The sequence below is a fragment of the Dunckerocampus dactyliophorus genome, chromosome 4, assembly GCF_027744805.1.
Source record: "Dunckerocampus dactyliophorus isolate RoL2022-P2 chromosome 4, RoL_Ddac_1.1, whole genome shotgun sequence".
Lineage (NCBI taxonomy): Eukaryota > Metazoa > Chordata > Actinopteri > Syngnathiformes > Syngnathidae > Dunckerocampus > Dunckerocampus dactyliophorus.
The window spans coordinates 21,643,057-21,664,137 of NC_072822.1; the positions used below are offsets into that span (position 1 = coordinate 21,643,057).

At 38.5% G+C, this 21,081-nt stretch overlaps 1 protein-coding gene across 3 annotated transcripts in view; it reads left to right on the forward strand.

Moving 5' to 3' along the window:
- Window positions 1–2,008: 2,008 nt before the first annotated feature.
- Window positions 2,009–21,081, forward strand: part of dock5 (dedicator of cytokinesis 5) — a 55,398-nt gene continuing 36,325 nt past the window's right edge. For all 3 annotated transcript variants that reach the window (XR_008570119.1, XM_054774460.1, XM_054774461.1), the window contains exons 1-7: window positions 2,009–2,184; window positions 16,443–16,526; window positions 16,762–16,802; window positions 18,137–18,192; window positions 18,461–18,557; window positions 19,389–19,537; window positions 20,912–21,047. Coding sequence is in view for 2 of the 3 variants with exons in the window: in XM_054774460.1 (XP_054630435.1) it covers window positions 2,142–2,184; window positions 16,443–16,526; window positions 16,762–16,802; window positions 18,137–18,192; window positions 18,461–18,557; window positions 19,389–19,537; window positions 20,912–21,047 (606 nt within the window). In the remaining variant the exon portion in view is untranslated. The remainder of the gene's footprint in view (window positions 2,185–16,442; window positions 16,527–16,761; window positions 16,803–18,136; window positions 18,193–18,460; window positions 18,558–19,388; window positions 19,538–20,911; window positions 21,048–21,081) is intronic.

The window sequence follows — 21,081 nt, forward strand, 5'->3', positions numbered from 1 at the left end:
TGGCATTTTAAAATAATTTCCAAGGATCTGATAGCTATGTAGTATGTCGTTTTTGATGCTAACATCAAAGCTTTTGGCATGATGTTAATTATGGAGATAAAAAATATACACTTAATTTAGTACACTTGAGCAGAATGGTTCCATTTAGTACTCTATTATGCTGTGTGGAGTTTGTGTGGGTTCCAGCTTCCTCTCACATCCAAAAAACCAAACGTCTAAATTTTCCATGTTGTCCATCCCAATTCAGCTGGGATAGGCTCCAGCTCACGCGTGACTCTAATGAGGAGAAGTGGTGTCGAAAAAGGATGAATGGATGGCTTTACTATTAGGGGCCCGCAGTGGTTGCTTAGGATTAAGGATGCTGGTTAGGCAATTTCAGCTTTGGGTCTCGCTGCAGATCAAAAATATGGGAATGAAGACTAGTTGTTGTCTGCTTCTGAAGGTCCCCTTGAGCAAGGTGAAGGATACCCCCCCCCCCCCCAAAAAAAAAAAAAAAAAAAAACTGCCAAGAGATGCAACAACCCTGAACTGATCGTTCCTTTGCTTGTAAAGCCTTCAGAATCAAATTGTGCATACAGTATGTCCCTCTATGACTAACACAACTAACCAAACACATTAAAGCAGCATGGTCTAAAGACAATTCCATTTTGGTAAAATAATAAAGTGTAATAAATCTAATAAGTTAATTATTGTAGCATGTGTTGAACTGCACTACATCATATTATGGAGCTTTGTAATATTTCGCCCCTCTTGTGTAAATGTAAAAGTACTTGTGACCCAAATGTTCAAACACCCCTCAGCATGGTGTAATGCAGGGTTGTCCAAAGTGCGACCCGGGGTGCCAGTACTTACCCGCACTGCAAATTACAAGTACCGGTATATTATATACTATACACAGTATAATTAATGTAATAACTTCTCAGACAATGGCGTGCAGTATAATTATACAATTATCCCTTGAATTGCATATTAGTAGATAATATACGGACAGGGGAGCCAGGTGAGGCTCATGATGAAAAATACAAAAACAAATAATAACATAAAATAAATATTAATATTTGTCCATTGAACTTTATTATAAATTTATTTTATGTATGATTCCATCGTTTTTAACATTTTCTTCATTAAAAATGGCTGAATTTGCACATTTACTGATCAAATACATTATAGAAACCTAAGGTGAGGCCACTGTGAGCGTGGCCCCGCAAACTCCGCCTACCATCTGAGTGCACACTGAGTTGGATCATGGCACCTGCCAGTTTGTGTTTGTCAGTATGTTGCCAATAATATAATTTTGCAGAATCATGTATTATACACCATGACTTTGTACAGTCTGTGTCATGTTTTTAATGTAAATGTGACGTCATTATTCTTGCTAATCAGACAATAACATATATACAAATGTCATATGGGAGGCACTTGCATTACCGCTGCATCCTGGGGCGTATGTGAACGGTCACCGACGTCCTTCCACAGTGGAAAAGACAGCGGTTTTTTTCCGTCAGTCAAATACATTCAATATATTTTTTGTTCTGCTGAGAATGAATGAATGAATTTGACTGACATTTGACTGGAGGATTATATACTGAAACTCACCAAGAGGTGATCAGACTTTTACAACAAGGTATCAGAACTTTTCCTGGATAAGAAAAGGCTGCAAGTACTTCATACACAAATATAGGGTAAGGACACAAATGTTTCTCAGTTTATAAAAAAAAGACGTAAACATTCTGAAAACATTCTCTCAACATTTTTTTAACCAGAGTGAATTATTGTCCTCTTTTTTTGGCTATCCTCTTAGTGAGCAACCTGTGGTAACATAAAAAAAACCCCCTCCAAAATAGTCTGTGTCTCACCAGCCATGAACCTTTGTAGTTGTGCATGCACAAGTTTACACACACAGTATTTAATTAAAAAAGTTACACTAGAGTATATTATTTCAAATGTAACGTTCCCCCTCCCCCTCCTCTTTCTCAGCCTGTTCGCCCTCCCCTCCCCGTGGAGCAGGCATGATGGCGGAACTACTGTAGTAGAGTTCGGGACGAGCAGGAAAAGTGCAACACCCGCCCTCGTTTATCTATTGTAAATAGTTATTTATTTATTTAGAGACACATTTTTATCCCCCTTCGCCGTCCAACGCCATGACACGTTGGGTTCCCACAAAGAAAGAGAAGTACGGCGTGGGTAAGTTTTCCAAACAAGTGAGCTCATGTTTGTTGCCGAGTAAACTCGCAGCCAAGTGAAGTCATTTCAAGATAAAGGAGACTTTACAACAAGAAAAATATGCTTTATGGCGACTTTGTTGTTGCTTATATGATGGTGGATACAAATAACCGTTTATTTTAAACGCTAGTTAATTCACGGTAGTTACCTAAGGAGCTTTGCAACGATGGATTCAAGAGTTCAGTGGGCATGCCAACCATTCTTGTGTATGTTCTTACTTGGAGTAAGTGTCCACATTAATTTTAGATTTGCTTGAAAGCCCCCTCTAGGACCCCTGCAGGGTGCCACATGAGGACAAGCGGGACTGTCGTAGTTTATATTCAAGAGAATTGCATGCATGCAATGCATTTGTTCACAATAGTCCTTTGGCAACACTTGGACTTGACTTTTTACTGCTTGTGGTTTCATAAAGGTGTGGCCTTGTTACCTGTACTGTACTGTATATGTGTGTGTATGTGTGTGTGTGTAGGCTGTTCGTCCTCCACACCCTCAAGGCAAATCTGCTGCACAACTGCTGTCTGAGTGACAAATCCTTTGCTGTCACCGTAATGACTTTATGCTCTGCACAGGTCGGCCGGCGTGATCTAGCTAAATATGTGCAGATGTGTTGCCTACCATGAGGTTATGCTGTGGAAGTGTGTGTTGTCCATCTGCGTGGTGCCCAAAATAGTGTATTTTAATGCCAGTAGTATTCTTTAACTGCCCTGCTGCTGTTTCAGCTCATATCATTTCAGTATTCCCAATGACATGCAGTGTTACCCACAGGACTGCAATCTATCAGAGGTGGTATGTTGCGTGCGGTGTGTAACAGTGACATTGTATAATTTGGCCATGACACATGTGCATGTCGTTTATTAAAAAGGCCACTAAAAGTTATAAATAAATGCTTTTGTTATTATAAACGATTAGTATCAACATTTCAACTTTTTCTCAATATGTTATGCCCTTTTACACTTTCCATTTTTGACATTCTTTTTATTTTATTTCTACAATGTGCCTGAGGCCCATTAAAAAAAGTGAGCTGCAGTCAGCAAATGGCCCTCGGGCTGCACTTTGGGCACCTCTGGTTTACATATTTCACTGGAAAGACATCGTTATTCCATATGAAGGAAGAGGCTAGAGGCTCTATTTTTATTTTTTAAATTTTTTACCATTATTGCTAGTCATGTTTCCTGCTAGTCAAAGGCTGGGCTTCATGCTTTTGGGGTTCTGCATGCTTCCACTTTTCATAGCGGTGGTAATGCACACTTGTGGAAGTTTCCTGCATATCAGGATCTCTGCTCCCGTGCCAAATACTTTGCCTTTCATGACTGCTTGTATTTGATTACAGACTAAATGCACAACGCAAGAAACACTTCGATTCCTTCACTTTTTATCCGTGTTGTGTGGGAAAATTCGAGTTCCGATGCATATTGCCACCTAACAGGTAGTGCGAAATCCATTTGTGACGGTCCTAATTTATTAGTAGTGGGCCGCCGCAAATGCATATATTTATGGGAAACACTGATCTGGAGTAGGGCTGCGCAAAACAATTAAAAAAAACCCCATTGCGATCGCCATTCACACTAACATGCATCATAATTCCGAAATTAATAGCACTTTTAAAACATTTGCAACTTAACAAGCACTGCCATTTTACTCAAGTACTCAGGCTGCTCTGGCATTGGCATGACGGCCAACACTTCCTCTCCCTTCTCTGCGTATCACAGCCGGTCATGGTGAGTCGGCTCTCCTGCCCTGGCTCAATGGCTATCGTTCATCAGGTCGCAGGAGGAGTAATCACATGAATTAATTGACTTTTCTTTTTCCTTGTCTTTATTACGTGCATGAACGTATTGTTGAATGATTGAGCGTGCCATGTTTTGATTGATTAATTATGGTTAGTCTTCCTGCAATTGGCTGGCGGCCAGTCCAGGGTGTACCCCGCCTCTCGCCCAAAGTCAGCTGGCATAGGCTCCAGCAAGGACTAGTAAGGACAAGCCGCATAGAAAATGAATGAATGACTGTTAGTCTTTCTAGTCGTTTCTACGAAGAAAGTCCCTCCTCATTTGTCCTTCCATGACTAGGGCCCTATGAAATATGTTTTATTTTTTTCCAAATTCTGTTTTAATTTTTTAAATTCCGTTATTTTACCTTTTACACTTATTTTACCAGCATAGAGTGTGTACTTTTGTGACAGTAAATAGACTGTCCGTTAATTAAATGCAATAATCCTGACATTTATTAATGAAATACAACATTGGCTAATTTTGCCCTGTATTTCAGAAACGGATGTAGCTTGGCTAACTTTTCTAGTGGGTGGTCAGCCTCTCTACACACTGCTAGAAAATCCTCAACTAACTGTAATGCCCATGTTTGTCGTTAAGGCAGATGTAGTCCCTGATGCAATTCCAATTGTGTTATTAATTTAAGATATTTGTATTTTTTATGACACCCTTATTTTGTGTACACAATTAGACAGTATGTGGTGAAAAGCACTCTTATTTTGGAGGGCGGAAATGTGTTGTGTGTGTTGAGAATGTCTGCTGACGGTTAAGACGAGCTGGGAGAAAGAATAAACATGCCTCTCATCTTTATTCTACTCACAACTTGTACAACGTCAACGGGCATCGTAAGACGCTTGTTTGCATTAACGAGCGGTAAAACACAACACTGTCTAAACGCACTCATACAGACTGAGTCGCACACACAGAGCCAACTAGCATGCTGTGCTAATCTAAGCTAACCCCGCTAGCTTCCATTCACAGGAGTTTCAAAGTTTTTTTCCCCCCAACGTTTGCCGGTATTTCAGGTCGCCGTTTTGACATGCTTAGTTCAGGAGGAGGCAAGGTATTGTTTGGGATGAGATTCCGCCATGATTGAGCGGTCTGCCAATGAAATAATTCCCCACATAAACATTCCTTCTTCTGACAATGACTGCATTTCGTTCACATTATGTCAATTTCTGTGAGATGCCACGTTTAACAGTAGATCCCGTTTGTATTGGTCAATTCCGCGATTCCGTCCGCAATTCTAATCATAGGGCCCTAGGGGACCTCCCATGATGAACTCTTGTAAGCGGAACAAGACAATGAGCATCTAACAATAATGATAATATCAGTAAAAGTAAGTTTGATTTATTTTTAAACGTAAACACAAAGACATTAACATGCTAAGCAGGAAAATCATGATTTACATTTTTTTTGCAGAATGTGCAGCCCTAATGTGGAGTACGATGTGCTCCACAAGCACAAACATCACCATTTTGGCGAGACATGACCTTGTGTTTAACGGCAGAGGTTGGGGAATTTTTGAGTTAATCCTTTTAGCTCCCAACTGTTGTGACTTTAAGCTGTTATTCTGCTTGATTCTGTAGTCGGTGTCATTCTCCTGCCATTCTCCACCAGGTGCAGGCTAGGATTCACTAAGACTCTATTTCAGTGTCTTCTCATTTAGGGGGGGGGGGGCTGATTAATATATGAAACTGGTGAGGAGCAATCACATTACAGTTGGGCCCCTCCCCACCCTCCTAATATACGACCCCACAAAGCTGTAAACCCAGGGGGCACACTGTATTTCATCCTAAAAATAGCCATCAAACCTGAAACAACATCTGATTTTATCAAGCCGATTAGTCTGCTTTTGCCTTTCTGCCAAACAGAAATGAAAGAAGAGATTACAAGGTATTTGATATTATCATATCGTATCTCAAGTCGGTTCATCAGAGCTGTGACTAACGTGGAGCTTAAGGTATCATACCCTTTGAACTTTTCTCAGCCTCTTAATGCCCATATACTCCAAGCAGTACTGTACAGTAAACTACAGTGCAGAGCAGTACGGTTGACAGTTTTTGCACTTCTGTTGTCAAAGGCAAGACAACTGACTTGGGTTGGGTATTTGACTAAAATGTCTTGATCAGCTATGTGGAAAATTAGCAATCAATTCTTTGATTCATTTTTATTTTGTCAATATTAACTTTATGCACTGCCTGTTAAAGCCGGAAATGTTCCGTCTTTTTACCACAGTAACTGATTCATTGTTATTCTAAATATGAACTTAATGGGAGGCGGGAATCTCTAACTCATTTCACACTTGCCTGTTAAAGCCTGAAAAATTCCTTCTTTTGCTGTCATGGAATGTTGGTCTAACTGCAGATTTGGTAGTTTCTGAGGGAGTATCAGAGGTGTAACCGAGGTGGCACGGCTGTGTGGAAGTGAATAGCGGAAAACTGCAACAGAAGTGTGAAGTTTAACAGCCGAGGCTCGCTTCTTCCGCCCTGTTCCATTGAAAGAAGTTTTCGTTGTCTGACTGTTTACATCAGGGATTTCCAACAGTACCTCACTACCTGATTCTGAGTAGCTCACCAAAGGGTCAAAAAATATTTGCTGCAACTCTTAGTATTTTTACAACTGTTCAATTCAAGCTTTATCCCTCTATTTAATGACAAATTACCACAAAATAGCATAAAAACAATGGCTGCAGTGTTTGCTTCATAAACAAAGCACCATGTAAATGTTTCCAGTCATATAAATAAAACACAAATATCTCACCTCTTTCTTTTTGTCATAGTTTCCTAATAAAAAAAGTTTATCTAATAGTGATGAAAGTTGGAGACCCCTGTTTTACATCGCAAAAGGAAGTCGAGTTTCAGTGTGAACCCGCACACAGACTCGGCAAAGTCCCGCTTTACCTGGTTTAGTGTGATAAATACAAGCGAATAAATGCCGGCTTTCCTTCTGTGATACGTCAATTTTTACGGAATTTCTGTGTGAAAGAAGCTTTTCTGTTTTTTTTAGTATTGTATTGAGCAGGATTATGCTACCTGAGCAGTTTGCCACAGGACTGCAATCTATCAGTGGCGCTGGTTTGCCGCACAAACTCTGACTTTGTGTCTTTGTGACTTTGTGGTAGGTAAAACAGAGTTTTTGGGTTTGGATCATAAGAAATATGGGACATTATGTCATGTTTTTAAACCTTATTTAACAACAGAACACATCGTTATTGGCTTATGGTGTTCGTGCAATGCATGCGTAAGATTTGTAACACGGAGTGTGTGCACAGATAGTAAAGATAATGTGTAATGTCATAAAGATAACGTGATTGTCCATCTAATGTCTCACTTTATTGCTGAACATATGCGTTACAATGTGTGACCAAGTCAGTTGTGGTATGTGCGTTGAGGTGTGTTTAAGAAGCGTTTCGCGAGTCCCATTATAATGTGTTTACGAGTGAGGGTGAACAGGTAGCGCCAAAAAAAAATGGGAGCGCCAAATCTATCTGTGGTGGTCATCATGAGTGTATCTCAACTTCTCATACATGATGTCACGCTGTCGACGCCAGTATGTTGGCTGTCTAACAGAGAATCATCACATCAGTTTGATCATTGTGGTGGAAAGTACACAAAATATGTGTTTTGTCAAACAGAGCTTATCTTCTGGCAATAAAAATCCTCCTGAATCCTGAGATCAACATTGCCCATTATTTACTGTGTTCCATTTAGCTTCTTTGTTCAATTCACTGGTGTCTCACACTGTCACACTGGTATGATATCAAACTGCTTACATAGTTGATGCAGCTATCACTATCCTACCTACAGACTAGGGATGGGAATCTGGCCACCTCACGATTCGATGAGATTACGATTCAGAGGCCTGCGATGCCAGGATAAAATGATTAGCGATGCATCTCGATGCATCTTTTTTTGTGATCAATAGTTTGTCAATTTTTTTTATGTGTAATTTTTTCTATTTATAATTTCTTTTTAGTCACCGTGTACTACTAAAACAAAGCATATTTGTAATTATCCACAATTAAAATAAACATGAAACAGATTAATTTACTTCCATTATCTTAATAATTGGAAGGTTACAGCTACCAACATATTTCCTATTGTACAGAACCACCAGGAAAAGTAAATTGCGCCAGCAGCAGCATGTATAAAATTAACACAAACTTCAGCATATTCTGAATAACCAACATAAAAAAATCTGCCATTATTCATGAATAAATAATAGACTTCTGAATTCAAACAAAAGCAGAGAATATCTGACAAAATAATATTTTTTCTCTACAGTAAAGTCAAAAACATGCAAAATATAGATGCAGATAATACAAATATAATACAAATAATACAAAATAATACAAAAAACACAAATGAATAGGGCACCAGAAATCAACATTCCTCTGCAACATTATTGAATAGCTCAGCCATATTCGCAACCGTGTGGCTCTCATTCATTATTCTTGTTTGTAGCACATGAGACACTAGCTTCCAGTCATCAGTAATGAAGTGCGTGGTTACGGTGACATAACAGCACCTTTTCTTCCGAGTTGGGTGGAAAATTAGTTACTACCTGCTTGATGGTTCTCTGGTCGGCAGCAACTTCTGCTGGCTGTTTTTTCTCCTACTTCGAGTGGAAAGTGCTATGTGGTTTTACATATTTGACCACCATCTTCTATGCCTTATCCTCACTAGTGCCGCGGGTATGCTGGAGCCTATCCCAGCTGACTGCACAAACATTTTTCCAAAATATTTTAAGCTTGATCTTCAGGATCAGGATCGGCTGCCGATCCGCTGTATTTGTGAAGATCAGATAATATCGACTTCCGCCACGAGATCGGGCCGATCCGGTTGCCGTATCACGTTTGGAACTCTGAGCCACACTCCAAAATGGTGGGTGTAATGCTCCTCAAAGCTGCTTGCCACTCGACTCGCGCCACCCGCAAGAAGATGAAAACTCAACACCGACATGCAGACGTGTCCGTAGTGTACCATGGTGAAGTTAGTTTCACGTTGGACGTCGGCTATTTGGCTCTGTAGCTACAGCGGTAGTTCCTTCTCACTGTGCCCGGACTGCTGCGTCATGGTGAAGGGAGCTTGCTGCTGTAACTGCTGGTTGGTGAAATAGGGACTGCACAAACACTACTAAACATGTCGAAACGGTGGCGGAAAACCTTGGAAACTCCTCTGTTACAGAGCGTGAATGGAAACTAGCGGGGTTTGCTTAGTTTAGCTAGTGCAGCTGTTTGTGTGCGCGCGACTCAGGCTGGCGAGTATACAGAGTATACAGTATTTTCACCGTGTTGTGTTTTTTAATGTAAGGACCATTTTACAATGCCTACTGACAATGTGCAGGTTCTAAGTGAAAAAAAGACAGGAGGCACATTTACTCTTGCACCCAGCGCATATAAACCGTCAATTGCCATTCTCAATGCACACTTTCCAGCCTTCAAAATAAGAGAGCTCTTTGTCACATTTGTCCTTCAAAGTAAGAGCACTATTTGTCACATTTGTCTAATTGTGTAAACAAAATCTGTGACGCCATCTTCCTTAAGCACAAGCATGGGCATTACAGTTTGTTAAAGATTTTGTAGCAATATGTGCTGAGGCTGACATTAGAAAAGTTAGCTAAGTTACATCCATTTTTCAATTACTGGACAAAATTGGCCAGTGGTGTATTGCATCAATAAACGTAAGCATTTTTGCATTTCATTCATTAACCCGAATAGCACACACTCTATGCTGGTAAAATAAGTGGAAAACGTAAAAAACAGAATTCTAAAAAGTTAAAACGGAAAAAACAGAATTTGGGAAACAAAAATAACAGTTTTCATCAGGCCCCACAAGAGTTTGTTAAAAAAAATCATATATTCTCACACCACAAATTGATCTATAACCATGTCAAATGATTAGTCCTCCCCTAAAAATATTTTTCACACCCATTTTTTCCAATTGTATTTTTAATTGGATTAGGGACTTGACTCTCAGACAACCAAGACAGATTTCGTAGGGTTTACTGTACTTTACCTGATTGTACCGCAGCAATCTGAACTGAACCATACCATGATAATAGGATAGCCCTCTCTCAAACATTAGTGGTCAGGCTACAGATTATTACAGTGTATTTGCATCAGCAGATGAAGAATATGGTTATTCCTACATGGTACAGTTTCTGTGCTTACTGTATTGTAGCTATCCATAATCACATTTTATGGCTTTGTTGAGCAAAGCCTTCTTTATGAGCAGCTGTATACAAAGCCCTATTTCCCAGGATGCAGGGTCATTGTATTCAGTCTAAATAAAACGAGATAGTAATAGTTCGTTTTTTTTAAACCTATATTTAATTTAAAGTTCACATACATTCACTTTTTTGATTAATGTGAATATAGAAAAGAAACCCTGCAGTAGTAAATAGTTTCAGTACTGAGAGACTAGTATTCACACTAATGCTATTCGTCATCAAAAACATACAGTAATGTTCCACTTACCATTATTCTGCTCTTTTATATTGCGCTCAATAGAGGGACCTTCTGTGCGTTCATTCAGATCGCTCTGAAATCGTATGCCTCCTAGGAAGCATATTGGCATTGATTGTGGGAATTGCAAAGATATGTTGTGTTGTATGAATCTGCGTTCAGTTCCACTAAATGGAAAAAAGTTTGCTACATTGGGGGAAAAAAAAATCTGTGTGGAGAAGTATTTGTTAAGGTTAAACATAAAACTTGTATTACAAGACTGTGCTTTGTAAAAGGAAAAAAGAACAACTGAATTCCTGTATTCTTTGAACAAACGTGGTTAAGCACTGCTTGAAAAACACAATTTAAGTGTACCAAGCATAGCACTACTTGGAAAATATTTTCAGTCAAATTTTGCAAATGGCCTATTTAGAAAAAAAAAAAAAAAGGAATTGAACTACTTAATGAGGCATGTAACCAATTAATTTAGCACACAAAATATCAGCCAAAAACATCCCGCAATGACCTAAACTAAACAATGATTACTATCTGCACTCTATTTATCATGCTTTGTGTTTTGTTGTACTGTATTCGGCTGAACTGCATTGCATTACAGTGTTGCCTTTGTGTAAAAATATAAATGAATTAGCTTTATTGCAGTTGATGAAGTGTCTGTCAGTGGTGCATATCATTCAATTCTAACTAGGACTTCCTCAGTATGAAAGACGCTATGCCTTTATCATTAACATCTTTGATTAATACCTATAACCTTACAGTTGCTTGTAACTCCCTCTCATAATTACCTACCAGTTTCCTCCAAGGGCTGCCACTAAATCCAATGCACGATAAAGGCTGACTAGTGCACTCTCACTTGCTTAGACCATGCAGTACGCAGAAAATACATATACAGTGGTGTGGAAAAAGTGTTTGCCCCCTTCCTGAATTCTTATTTTTTTGCATGTTTGTCACACTTAAATGTTGCAGATCATCAAACAAATTTAATTATCAGTCAATGGCAACATAACCGAAGACAAAATGCTGTTTTTAATGAAAATTTGTAGTATTAAGGGAGAAAAAAATCCAAACCTACATAGCCCTGTGTGAAAAAGTGATTGCCCCTAAACCTAATAACTGGTTGGGCCACCCTTTGCGGCAACAACAGCACTCAAGCATTTGTGATAACTTGCAATGAGTTTCTAACAGCGCTGTTGAAGAATTTTGGCCCACTCATTTTTGCATAATTGTTGTAATTCAGCCACGTTGGAGGGTTTTCAAGCATGAACCGCCTTTTTAAGGTCATGCCACATCTCAATAGGGTTCAGGTCAAAACCTTGACAAGGCCACTCTAAAGTCTTCATTTTGTTTTTCTTAAGCCATTCAGAGGTGGACTTGCTGGTGTGTTTTGGATCATTTTCCTGCTGCAGAACCCAAGTTGGTTTCAGCTTGAGGTCATGAACAGATGGCCGGATTTTTTGGTAGACAGCAGAATTCATGTTTTCATTTATCACAGCAAGTCTTCCAGGTCCTGAAGCAGCAAAACGGTTCCAGACCATCACACTACCACCACCATATTTTGCTGTTGGTATGATGTTCTTTTTCTGAAATGCAAATGCAAAATTTATGCCAGATATAAAGGGACGCACACCTTCAGTTCAATTTGGGCAAAAAAAACAACTATGATTTGCTAACCAGGCATTTTTCTTTTACTAATAATAATTCATATTCAACCACGAAATAGCATGATTTAGTGGATAGATAGATACTTTTTTTACCTCCAAGAGAGAGAGATTTTCTCCAAGAGAAAAAAAGAACATTTTTGAAAAACTGTGATAGAGTAGAGCCGTGAAATTCGAAACGCAATGTGGAGAGGGGCGACTGTATGCGCAACGACTTTAAATAAGACTTAAAATAAAATAGAAAATGGATGGATGAAACTGGACTGTGGAACTAAATTACACAATAGTTATTTTAGCTCTTTGAAGGAGCATGACATTTACTGTCTTTCATAGTCTAGACTGAAGAGCTTTCTCGCTCAGAATCAATTATTCAGTTTTGCCATAACTTGGAATGTCTTTTTATGGTTCATCCAGACAGTGTATAAAACTATAGACCTTCATTAATTTTCTTTAACTTTAATGAGCTGCCAGCAGCTGCTCAAACTGTTCAGCTGTGACATTCTTTAATTGTTGACTAATCTACTGCTACAGTATGGTAAATTATTTAGCGTGCATCAGAGTGACTCTGATTTTGTATTAGCGGGCACATTAATTTGAACCTGTACCTATAGAAATATTAATTGGAAGTTACAACAGCAGCTGTCTTAGGAAGAAAGTGTGTCTGAGAGTTGAACAGCTCAGTTATGCTGGCAAATGCCTTTGGTTCAGACAGTGAGTCATCGCTTACAGAATGAGCATTTGAAGACAACGTTTTGATTGACTATCTAGTGAACCATTTTCGTTACAGTAAGGGAACAAAAGGCATAGGGGTGTAACGATTTGTTTTAATAACGATTCGATTCTTATCACGATCCGTGGTTGCCGATACGATTCAAGGGTGATATTGGTTTATTTAGAACAATATGCTCCGAAAACATTCAGTAACTTTATATCGACCCAGTAACTTTTTATCCAAAAATTCAACCAGTGTGACTGTGAAATAAATACCTGAATACTGGACAGGGCAGGTGAAATTTCCTAGATTCCCGTTGTTTTTTGTAACGGCATCTGGTATAAATGATTAATAATGCTGACATACTAAAGAATAAATTATCAATGAGTACAAAAAATTAGTTGAAAATGCAATACAAAATCAGGATGATCAAAGGTTGGTATAGCTTGCCATGATTATTTACTTTAAATAGTGTAATCCAAACCTGCGCTTTGCACCCACAGGTGAGGGACATTATGCAAATACCTCAGCAAATGAATGTGGTGTGCTATCTTCAATTAGGTGTTGAAACTTTCTCACCAGATCAGAGCAGACATTTGAAAGAATGGTGCAGCAACTAGCAAGTAATGTGGCCTCCTTGTACCTTTTGCTGCGAGAGGGTCGGGATGGGTACTCCGTCTTGACGTGCTTAACAGAGACACTGAACAGGATACCATAGTGTGGTGGGTTTATTATAATCTTGTGAAGTGATGGCAGATGGCGTGCAGCAGTGTAAGGAAATGTGGTAATGTAAAAGAAGAATACATAAGACATAAATGTAAATGTGTGACAAAACGAATAAACGGTCAACAAAAATTATGGCTTCCCAACCTTTCTTCTCTCACCAAGTGCGCGCCATTTATTGCGTCCACGTATGTAAGCGTACACACCCACCCGTGCCCACGTGACCACGCCCTTCTACACCCGTGCAGACTAAATACAGTGCTCTCCGCCAAACTTGCAACCTGTCTCCTACAAGCAAGAATACACAAATGACAGAAGTTTCGCAGCGCATATACAGCCTTGTTTCTTCAGTTTTTGTTCATTTTAATGCCTGAAACAACTAAAGGTACTTTTGTTTGGACAAATATAACAATGACAACAAAAATAGCTCGTAAGAGTTAAATTCTTTGGCAGTACAATGCTATTGCTATTCATGTAAGAACTTAAATGATTTTGGTTACTATCAAGAAAACCATGGAAGTTGCTAGGTATTAGCTCTTAAATTAAACTCGTATGCGCTATATATGTTATCATATTTGTCCAAACAAATGTGCCTTTAGTTCTACTAGGCATTAAAATGGATCAATAAAGTTTGGAGTTTCAAACAAGGACAGATGAGTTAAATATAAATACTGAATAAAGTGAATCAAATGACCGAAAGAAGTAGCAGCAAATCAACTGTATTTCACAGGTCCACTACGACTCCCATGACCACCACATACCCGGAAGACGATGACATCACATACAGGCAAACCTTCGAGTAACATTAAAGTAGTAACTAAAAGAAAGAGTAACTAAAAAAAGAGTAAAAAAAATTAAAATAGTAAGAGTAAATAATAAGAAAAACACCCATCTGTATAAAGCCTACAGTGCTTAAATTCAGTGCTTTATTTCCTATTATTGATTCAATCGATGCTTCTATATTGATTACATTTTAAACGATCGTTCGATCGATATATGTTGTCACGAATGGAAACTTGCTGAACACAGATCGATGTAGTTGAATCATAAAAATATACATCGATGCACTGATGTAGTGAATGAATCGTTACACCCCTAAAAAGGCAACATATAAAACTGCATAGCTTTTGTGTAAGCAGGTTAATGATTTTTTAAATTAAACACAAAAAACTTCAAATTTCAAACTGACAATTGAAGAATGTGGGGGGGGGGGCCACTTGTATACAATTGGTGCGTTACAGATGCTAAAACCAATCCAATGTAGGTATTAAGAGACATATAAGCTTTGTGTTATTGGTGTTAAAGCAACTTAGTGTAATATCTAATAACATATCTGATATCTGCTTAGTCATGAAGTAATAATTTTTTTTAGAATAAGCAGAAGGGCAATAAAAAACAAGTAGTCCAGTTTTTAAATTAAATTAAATGTATTTGGTGCAGCTATATCTGCCTGCCAGCAATCAGAAGCCGCTGATTGCTTCCACTTGCGGGGATTTTGATGTCAGCTGACTGATGTCATGTGACATCTACATCTGGGTGACAGTATGCATAGTGCCATTGAACCAAGACCAGACACATGCATTGTTGCATGTAACGTTAAATGCCTAATTTGGCAGACAATGTAACAGAAAGGCTGTTTTCAGCTAAATGCTTTTCCATTCACAAAGCTGACTACATGTCAACATGCTGAGGAGTGAGTACGGAACACCCCAGTGTGTGTGTGTGTGTCAGTCGATCAGCTGAAAACATGCTCCCAAGCTACACAAGTTGCACAAATACAGAGGTATTCATGATACAATGATCTTGTAGTGACTAATTATTCTTAACAGTCAACATTTGGAAAAATCAATACATTTTTATCATTGTTATTTGTGGATGTACAATGCTGTTTCCAGTCCTGTACACACTGTTAAGCTTCTGATTGCCATCATGGGCATTAACTCACTCATCTTTCAGCATTTTGGAATTCTTAAAGAAAACGGAGAGATTAGTAAAGTAAAGAATAATTATAGATTCACTTGGGTTGGTCAGAAGTTCCATTTGTTCAGAAATGTCACACTGATGTCATTGATTGTAGCGTCATGCTGGTTTCAGGATTTCTTTTCTTTTTTTGTGTGTGGATGAATGATTTTGCAAGAAAGTGCCAGTCACTGGAGTCTTTGCAGTTAATGTGCTGTTAGATATGACTCTGACATGTTATAAGAGCCCAGGAGCAGAGGATACAAACACTCTTAAACTGATTCACTGTGGAGATCTGTCTTTGTAAAGATTATAGAACTCTCATTGCAAGAGAAGGATTGTAACATTCAATGTTTTGTCAACATTTGGCCTTCAGACCAAAGTATGATTACCTTAGCCAGTTGAAACGTGCAGTGAAATGTAGCCCCTGGCCAATGCAAGTCAGGACAGAGACCTGCTCATAATGTGAATGACTTACTGCAGGCCTTTGCTGCTCCCCCAAGTCATGAAAAGGATGTGTGATATGAATTTCTCCATGGAAATCAGCTTTTTTGTGTATGTGTTTGCCTGCACACTTGTATTGTCATTTGATAGCGCCCATAACTCTGTAATGGTGATAATTTAAAAGCACAGCGCAAGGGGGTGACCTTCAGGATAACTGCTGGGCAGAATGATTGTAGGAAAGTTTAGGGTTTATGAGCGAGGCAGCTGACAGAAACAGAACCTGCAGGGTGTAAATATTGACCAATAGCCACAATGACATGATGATAGATGAAATAAAGAGCATAAAGCCACAGCCTTTAAAACATTGTCTTAAGCTACCAGTTAAACTCAGGACATGGTTCCAATTGCAAAATGAGTTTAACTTGCTGCAGTACCTTTGTAAGTCACTCTGTAACAACTAATAGCTAAACTAAAACTTTTTATTATTTTAGCAATCTACAATTATGATCCCAGTGGTGAGCTGGAGCTGTGCTTACAGGTTGGGGACACAGTACACATACTGGAGAAACTGGAAGGTGAGTGATACTGAATATGCAACAGGCCTCAACACATCTGTCTATTTCTTCTGTGAGCAAGCTGTGACAGGAACTAAGATGAGATGTTGAGCTAAATGTCATTAAATATGCTCTGTGTGATAATTGAAACGAATGTGAAGTCTGCCACATTGTACCCCTGATAGCCTGGACTGTCATTACCCCCTTCTCACTGTCTCTCTCTAACATGATACTCTATTAATTGAAATTTCCTCAGGGTGGTATCGAGGCTACACGCTACGCCAGAAATCACATAAGGTATGAGCATCATTAGTGTATCATTTTTCTCATCTTAACACAGGCTGCAAAATGACAAATGTGACCTTTCTACTGTATGTCTTCTAAAATATTCTCTAACAAGATATTTATATTTTAGAAACCTCATACCAAGGTGGCAATTATGGTGACTTGATCACATTGTCTATTATACGGAATATAAGGAAATGTTGAAAGAAAATGCTTAAATACAGTGGTGTTTCTTGAGTACAATACCTGTTATTGTTTACTTAGCAGTGCAGACCCCATCCACTTCAATGTCGTACTCCTACATAGAGTGACATACTGCGTGCAGAAATGGGACATTTGCTCTCTCGTATTGGCATTTTGTCAATAGGGAGGCGATAGGGCTGTGTTAACATACTGAAAACACATCAACATCATAGAGAATATTGAAATTTACAATATTATTATCGTTGGTTCACTTGGAAGTTCACTCTGGAAGTTGTCTGAGACCAAAGACTGGTTCGCCTAAAACTGTTTCATTGCTAGGCAATTTTGATTGTTTTCATGTTCTTGGTCAATTTAATTTCATGCCAAAAAACTCCACAATCGAGCCCAACACTCAAACTGAATGTGAAAGCTGGCACGCGAGCAAGGAAGTACAAACACCAGGACGACAATCATTAACTGTACAGGCTGGAATGAGAAGATAAAAACATATATGTCTTTGTAGTGCTTTTAAAGTTTTACCATAAGGCATTGCGTCTGAGAAACGCATTCATTGGGGCGCTGCCATGACATCAGCTTCCCTCTTTTTGCTTTGGGCTCTGGGTCCTTTAGCTCCCTCTGGTGGACAGAAGCAGCATTGCAGCACCATTTGTGATGCTCTTTCAATGAAATGGTTTTCTTAGCCGAAATCCATTATGAGAACACTTAAACACTTTTTAACACTTTTGTTTCACATAAAACTCGTATTGATACATCTTTCTATATTTCTGAGGTATAACCTTTGAGTGTTAGTTACTGTGTGACGAGTTTAATGTTGTTTGTAAGATGAAACTGAGTCAAACTGTTATATTGAAATATGACCTCCTGCAATTTCCAATGGGTTGACAAGCAAGTTGTGAGTTTTTTTTCATAGCTCATGATATGCTCTTGTCAAATAAAGAGCTGACTGGTCCTCACAGACTCGTGCGTGCCACAATATGCCACTTTATGGCTTGTATACCGCTTGTTTATATCAGATCTAATCTGTTTTTTTTCTCTAAATTAAGCGGGCGCAGCTCAGACACCGGTGCGACTTATACACCGGAATTTACGGTATTGTACTAATACATGAACAACCCTTACATTGTAACTAACTGTTTCCTCAGGGCATTTTTCCAGCTTCCTACATCCATTTAAAGGAAGCGTCAGTGGAGGGAATAGGGTAAGATCACATATCAGCAAGCATGCCATCTTTGTAATAATACACTTTGCTTTTAGTGTGCTGCAAAGCCAGCGACATAGCAGTGCATTTACAATTATCTTAAGTGTGGGTTGAGAAGTGCTCTTCTTGGCTGTGAAAGGAACAGCGTCCATCTATTCATCATGTGTACAAATACTCTTGTCCCTCTCCAAATGATATAATGTGATGTGATCTATGAGCAATGAGCAACTTTTCCAATATCCTATTATTCTGCTTTTGTGGCTGGTAGCCAGCAGGAAATAATTATTCCAGCAGATTTACCACTGGTGCAGGAGCTTGGAGCTACTCTGAGGGAATGGGCGCAGATATGGCACAAGCTCTTTGTGGTATGTACACTGCACCTTATGTCTTTCTGCATACAATTGTGTACACCAGTGGTTCCCAAACTTTTTACAGTCACGTACTCCTTCAAACATTTGACTTGAAGCCATACCCCCTACTCCTGCACTTAGAAAATGTAAACCTATTTATCCTTATTAACTTCCAATATTGAATAAAATTAAAAATGTGTATTTTACATGGTCACATTTTGATAAAATTTTACAGCACTGATAAATAGATGGGTAATCATCCTACATATCTTTTAGTCCAGCCTGATGATGGAATCCTTCCGTATGAATGGGTTGAATTTGAGCTTCACTTTTTTGTCCACCCACGAAGGCTATGGTTTAAGTCTGCATATTAATTTAATACCAAATTGAAGGGGAAAGTTTAACATGATAAAGCAGTATCCGAAGTATAAAAATACACACAACCAATGATAAAGTCTAATTTTCGTGGGGAATCCCCACTCACAGTGGCAGGTTTTCACCGCTACGTTGTGCGGGGATTGGAACACCCATATAAATTAAATCTTCAGGATGAAACACACTTAATGCACAAACCCATCATCAAACTGACTTTTTTGTTCATATAATGCACACAAATCAATGAACAACTTTATGCTCTTTCTCCCTCCTGCTTCGTTTTCCTTGCACACTTGTAATTGTGAATGTTAGGAGCTAATTGTTTTTCATTTTTATTTTTATTTACCCCTGGGGGTACGCGTACCCCACTTTGGGAAGCTAGGGTGTACACCAGTATGCTTAAAGCCACTCTGTTTTCTTAAGTAGATGCACCTTTCCAGTGTTATAAGTTTCTAAATGTTTGTCTGACAGGTGAACAAAGGCACTCTGTTCCGGACTGTTCAGCAGATGGCCTACAGTCTCATTGAATATCGATCACAGATAGTGTCAGGAACACTACCCAAGGATGACCTTGTAGAACTCAAAAAGAAAGTCACTGCCAAGATAGATTACGGAAACAGGTATGAATCATGTTACCTAACTGTCCTGCAATACTTTGCCCTCAGACGCCATTGTAAAATATACACGGGTCATTCTACTGAAAGGGGTATCAAAAGCCTGACATAGCAAGCAAAAATGAAATTATTTTCTAACCTTTTAATTTTAACTTTTTAAATTATTTGCATATCAAAATAATAAATTTTAATAAATAAAAGAAAATCAGTTTTTTTGTTTCAGTTTGTGAAGAAAAACTTGCAAGAAAATATTACATTTTGATATACTTCATGGCAGCAGGGCACGTTTTTCACTGAAATCTCAGTTGTAACATTGACATAAAAAGTACTCAAAGTTACTTACCGGTACCTATTATTTTTATTATTATTATTATTAGTATTATTATTTTGATAAATGCTTGATTTGCACTTTGTATTAGAAAATGAGTTCTAAGTTCAAAAATATTTTGACACTTCTACGTGCATTTATGTGCGTCAGTGTGATTAACAAGTGCCTCTCAGTTTCTTTACTTTGTCTGTGCATATACATAAACAGTAAAGGAAAAATGATATTGTGCAGTATTGTGCACTCTATTACAGTTTATGACAACACTTTGTTCTTCAAAGCATTGTTAGTTAGCACAAGAGTAACATACTTCACCTTATGCTGAAAAATGATGTAAAACAGGAGTTCCCCAAAGTGCACTGATTTTATAAACAATAATAATCATAATAATAAAAATAAATAAATAAAAATATTTATATTTATCATGGAGACTACGCCGTATTTCTCATTTTGAATCAGCGTCACTTTCGTTATATCTGAATTGTTGACTGAAAACTGGATCAACATCCCGGAAATACTCTCAAGTTCACATTGTGTGTCAATGTAGACGTCAGCTCATTTGCATATAGTTTCCCTCCATTAAATTTTAGTTATATTGTGTACCGTGCACGTTCAAGACAGTGTTTGGTTAAAGTACATGTTTTGGATGCCACAAAATGTGTTTGGTGCACGATGAGGTGTTATACTTCGGAAATCATAGCAGCTGAAACCCAAGTTCCACATTTTTTTTTTTTTATTGAAGCATCATTGTGTCATACCTTTGCATGTCACAAAAGGCCGATGCGCAAACGGGTGAAATTGACATCAGATTATGTTTTATACACAACAGACTCAAAGGAAGTATTCAACTCTGTTTCCCCTGTTTATTTAATGTGTTTGCAATAAATTATTATATAGTTATAGCTTCAAATCACTGTAGTCTGTGCGTTATGCCCTTTGAAGTGACCGTACCCTCCCTGGTACCACTTTCAAGAGAATCACCCATATGCTTTAGTCATGGCACTGCAGTACTTCAGTACTCCATCTTGCACTACCTTATTCTTTATGGTGCTCAGAATTCTGGGCTTGGACTTGGTTGTGCGAGATGATGCAGGAAACACACTGGATCCTGACTGCACAAGCACTGTCAGTCTCTTTCGTGCCCATGAGACTGCATCCCGCAGTGTTGATGACAGGATACAAGAAGAGAAGGTATAAGTGTTCATTGTTGATAAAGTTATTTGTA